Source organism: Gavialis gangeticus, unplaced genomic scaffold (genome assembly GCF_001723915.1).
Source record: "Gavialis gangeticus isolate Ggan-Ray unplaced genomic scaffold, GavGan_comp1, whole genome shotgun sequence".
In the NCBI taxonomy this organism is placed as follows: domain Eukaryota; kingdom Metazoa; phylum Chordata; order Crocodylia; family Gavialidae; genus Gavialis; species Gavialis gangeticus.
In genome coordinates, this window is record NW_017729026.1 from 10,107,661 (window position 1) to 10,112,865 (window position 5,205).

A 5,205-nucleotide genomic window follows, 5' to 3' on the forward strand; every position below is an offset into this window, starting at 1 on the left:
GAAACATTAGGTCCTAAGAAACATAAATGACCTAAGAAACATATGCCTACATGCTCTGTAGACCCCATTAGAAAACTATGCAGTTGCCAGCAAAGAGAAAAGCTAAAGTAGAGCTCCACAGACAAAAAGTCATCCACACTATTGATAGTAAGGTGTAGACAGAAGGGAACCAGAGCTGCACTGGTTATATTTGTAAGGGCTGTGTTCCATATTGTCTGTGTTGTCTGTACCTGGAGATTCTTGTAATAAACAGATTAGCCCAGCAGCATGCCAGCCTGTGTATGTGGCATGCAGCTGATCAGGGAGTGGGCAGGCAGAATGGTGGCAGAGAGAAAGCAGAGCAGTAAATTGGGAAAGCAGCACAAGTAATGGAGCAGAAAGCAAAGCAGCAGATTGGGCAGAGAAAGCACCAGATAGGGAGGAGAAAGCAGAGCAGTGGTTAGAGTTGGAGGGATTGGAAGAGCATTTGGGGAATGTGCAGAGCTTAATTTGTGGCACGCCTATCAAAAAGGCAGAGCATGACTTAGTGAAATAAAAAGACTTCAGAAATTGTTTTACAGGTGCTCTTCAATACATTTTGAATGTGGGAGAAGAAGAGATAAGCCCTGGTTATTAGAGCTTCTGATATGTTGTCACTGAGTATACATAATGAACTAGACAAGTAGACAACTTATCTTTCCATTAGAAGGCAGCAGATTGTTCCAATTTAACTGATTCATTAATTAATTATGTTGTGCAATCTTTTCAAATGTAGGCTTGATATAGCCACTTGGCATTGTACATAAGAGACTGTAGCAACATAGAAACATAGTACTGGAAAGAAACCCTTGGTTCATTGAGTTCTGTCCCCTGCTATTGCAGACATCTTTCATACGCTTATGGCACTCTATCTTAAAAACAGTGAGGGTTTTATTTGGGGGGGGCTCGGCTGTATGGTTCTTGTTCTTACGGAATTCATAGTATTGTTTTGTGATGGAGATGAGCTTCCCTGTGGCTGTAAGGGACACGACTAGGAGCAATGCCCTCAAATTTTGCAGTAGAGGAAATTTAGGTTGGCAATCCTGAAGAACTTTCTGATTGAGGGTGCTCAAGCATTGGAACAAGCTACCTTGAGAAGCTGTGGTCTCTTCATCCCTGGAAATTTTCAAGAGCAGGTTAGACACACACTTGACTGGGATGGTTTAGTCAGGGATGATCCTACTTTGAGCAGGGGGCTGGGCTAGATGACTTAATGCAGTCCCTTCCAGACCTTTTCTATGGTCCTAAAGAACTGAAAACTGATTTAAGTCTGGTGTAGCGGTAACAGCGAGTGGATGTTTAAAGCAGATATCTGTTGGCAGACAGCGCCATCTGTTGTCCCTAAAAAGAATCGCCTCCGCACAGGGCATCAGATTAAATAATAATTGAATATTATTGTGTATTGATATTACCAGGATCATGAATACATTTTACATGAGATAACTATTTGTTATAAAAGACAGATAATCCTGAGAGTGGGGACCAGAACACAAAGCTCTCTTTGTGTAAAGAGTTGTACTCTTTAAAGCAGATATCTGTTGGCAGAGAACACCCCAACCAAAGCCTTTGCATGACAGCACTCTCCTGGGAAGTCAGAGATGTGGGTTTCAGTCCCCCTGAAGCTGAGGAGTGCCAAGATCCCAGGTCTTCCACTTCCTGGGTAAGTCTTCTAATCACTAGGCCTTTGGAAAAAGTTAAGCAACAGCACTGGTCCCTGTGAGGTCAGGTGGGGTATATAGATGTTGTGCTTTCTTCCAAAATTCAATGCTGCTGTCTGCATGAAGAAGGTATCCTGATTCAGGTATGTGCTTCCCCTCTGGAGTCTACAGGTCCTGATATGAGACATATCCATGGGCAACAAAGATGAAAAAGGGCTTGGAAAGCAAGTTATACGAGGAGAGGCTGAAGGCACCTAGGTATGTTCAGCTTGCAATAGGGACATGAAAGCAAATATTTGAAGGGCTGCCATAAAGAAGAGGGAAAACACTTTTTCTCTCTTGCTGTAGAGAGGAGGACACAGACCAATGGCTTGAAGTTGCAGCAAAGTATGTTTAAAGTGGATATCTGGAGGAACTTTTTTAGAGTTAGACTAGTGAGGCAGTAGAATAGGGAAGTTGTGTGCCTGGAGAAGCTATGGACTGTCCAGTATTGGAGATGTTCAAGAAGAGGCTGGGCAGCCACTAGCTGGGGATGATCTAGGTGTAGCTGTGCTTATGTTCTACTATGGGTACTTCCCATTCTTTTGGGCTTTGCTGGTTGCCCCTGCCCACCTCCCTTTTCTGCTAAACATGTCAGGGTGTTTTGAAGCCTTCCTCAGAGGCTTTGGGTGTTGGCTACAGCCAAGACCGGAGACTTTGACTGGGGTGTGTTAATGTTTCTGCTGGGGCCAAAGCCAGAGGTTCCTAGCTACAGGGTCTTGCTCCTCCACTTAGGGTTAGATTGATCACCATATTTGTCATCAGGAAAGAATTTTACCCCATGATCAGATTGGTATGAACTGCGGGGTCATGGGCGATGGGTGCCTCCCAAGTCTGGGGGTGCACCAGATCGCTGACTGGGGGGGGAGGGTCCTCCAGGGGCAGATCACCAACCAAGGGAGGATCCCCCAGCAGCCGATTGCTGAGCCAGCAACAAAATCAGAAGTGTACTTCCGGTTTTGCGGCTGGCGCTTCCAGGAGGTGCACAGCTGATCTCAGTGTCGCCAGTGGGTGTAGTTGCCAATGCGTGTAGTCCTCTACATGGAATCTCTTGATCTTATATTGATAACATTTTAAAGAAGAAGGATATTGGCTGCCATGGTTCCCTTGCTCTATCTGTAGCAGGTTCTGGTGTCCCACTTAATTAGGGATGGGTGGTCACTCTAGCCGAGGGGTGGGCAAAATGTGGCCCAGGGGCCCGATGCGGCCTGCCAGGGCATTCTATCTGGCCCCCGGGGCCCCTAAAAAATTTAGAAAATTCATATTTATCTACCCTGGGCTGCCTGTCATGCGGCCCTCGATGGCTTGCCAAAACTCAGTAAGCAGCCCTCTGCCCAAAATAATTGCCTGCCCCTGCTCTATCCAGAGTTCAGACACACCTCTGTGTCTAGGATTTTGCTTACTGGCTCACTTCTCAAAGTCTCCCTTCTCAGCAATGATGTCCTCTGGTTCACCCTTGGGATGCACCTTGGTCTTTCCAGTCACTCTGTAGCAGTGGATCTCAACCTTTTTTTTACAAGGACCTATTTGTAAACATCAATGGCCAGTCCTGACCCAGTGCCCCTCACTCCTGACCCACTGCTGCCTGCTCCCAGGCCCAACCGGGCAGGGTGTGTGTGGGGGGGGGGGCATAAGAGGCCTAAGCAGCCTGTTGCAGGCTGGAACTCTGCCAGCCTGCAAGGGAAAACCCACAGCTTATCATGTTTTTCTCCTTTAAAGGAGAATCCATTTTTTAAATTTGTTTGTGACCCTTTAATATATTCTGTGACCCACTTTTGGGTCACGACCCATGGGTTGCGAAACGCTGCTGTATAGGAAGGCTAGGTGCCTCAGTCTATCTGTATGACCCCTGAACTCCCCCATGACAAAGGCATCTACACTTTTGGCACTACAGTGTCCATGTAGAAGTGCCTCCAGTGCTGCTTTGGATCTGGTTCTTTGACTGAGCATGTGCAAAAGATAAGACAGAGCCTGCCAGCTACAAAGGTTTAGACACATCTTGAAATAAAGTGTGGTGGTTTCTCGATGCAATCCTTAACGATTTCAGAAGCTTTAGATGAAGTTTTCATAGTGGGTGATCGGCCTGTCAAGTTATACCCGGTTAACTTGCAAGAACTGGGATGGAAGAAAGTTACACAGTGACCTTAAAAGACAGCCAAGGGGCTTGGACAGGTGACTGACACAGGACTGAAAGGGGATCACAGCTCTGAGGTCTGGGTCACCATATCTAGGTTCCTGGTGGCCCTGGGTGAACTTTTAGTATCAGGCCCCCCTTTGCCAGAGATAATAATAATAGTTGGACAACAGGAAAAAATTTACCATTTTTGGACCCCCTTTCTGCCTGGGCCCTGCGCGGCTACCCAGTTCACCCAGGCCTGTGCCCAGCCCTGTGTGCATTTGTGCTACTCTGGGATAACTTCGATATATTTCTGGTATTTTTTACCACTGACCAACAGCAAATGTTCCTCGCTGTGTAGAGCCTGGACTGCTTGCTTATTCCCGGGGTTGTGAAGTGTTTGGGGAAAAACCAAAAGGAATACAAAACTCTAAAACTCTTGGTTCAGAGGTGATACCTTTTATTAGACCAAGTAGAAAACAGCGAAAATAAGAGTCTCCTTCTCTGCAAGCTTTCAGGCACACAGGCCCTTCTTCAGGCTGAGGGGACATCAAAGATTGTAAAAGTCCCCTGAGGTAGAAAATAAACTGCATTTTGCATAGAGGAAGCTGAAGGTGGATGTCTGTTCCTCTGGGCCCATGGGAGTGTCTCTGAGTTGCTCTTTGATGCGGAAATAAGACAGTTTCTCTTCCCTGGTGGTGTCAGAAGGCAGAAAGGCAAGGAGGCACCAAAATCGTGGGAGAGACCCAGGGGTGTAGGTTGTAGTCCTGTGGGTCTAAAGCAGGCGTCAGCAACAGTTTGGGGCAGAGCACCAAAAAAAAGTGCCACCTCGACTTGTAAGATGTTGGTGTGCCAGGGGTGGACGTGGGGGAGCCACGAGGGCCCTGATCCTTGTTTGTGGCTGCCCACCCCAAGGCGCAAGCGCCAAGAAAAACGCCTTTGAGCCCCCGTGCCAGGGGGCTGCCTACCCTGCTGCGAGAACATAGGCAGACAAGGCTCCGTGGGTCAATCTGATATCTTTAGGAAAGAACCGAGCAGTTTCTGCGCTTCCCAACAATACTGCAGAGTCCAGTTGACACACACGCCGCCTGAGGGGCACGCTGCAGAGACTCGGAAATACTCTGCACTAACTCCTACGTTTAAACATCGGTCCGAGCAGTAAAGAGGGAAGACCGGGGGGAAGCAGAAGGCGAAATCCTCTTTCGTTCATTCCAAGCCCGTTTCCTCCGAGGGCGGCGGGACACCGGGAGGAGACAGGGTCTCTGCCCCCGTCGCGCTGCCACCACCGCAGCCCGGGCGGGAGGAGCAAGGGCGCAGGCGCGGAGCCGGCCCGGCTCTGCCGCGCGCTTCCTGTCGCCGCCGAGCGGGATGGCG

At 48.3% G+C, this 5,205-nt stretch overlaps 1 protein-coding gene across 1 annotated transcript in view; it reads left to right on the forward strand.

Moving 5' to 3' along the window:
* The first annotated feature begins 1,588 nt into the window (after nt 1-1,588).
* Nucleotides 1,589-5,205, forward strand: part of HDDC2 (HD domain containing 2) — a 17,451-nt gene continuing 13,834 nt past the window's right edge. The window contains exon 1 of the mRNA XM_019520212.1: nt 1,589-1,678. Coding sequence (XP_019375757.1) covers nt 1,589-1,678 — 90 coding nt within the window. The remainder of the gene's footprint in view (nt 1,679-5,205) is intronic.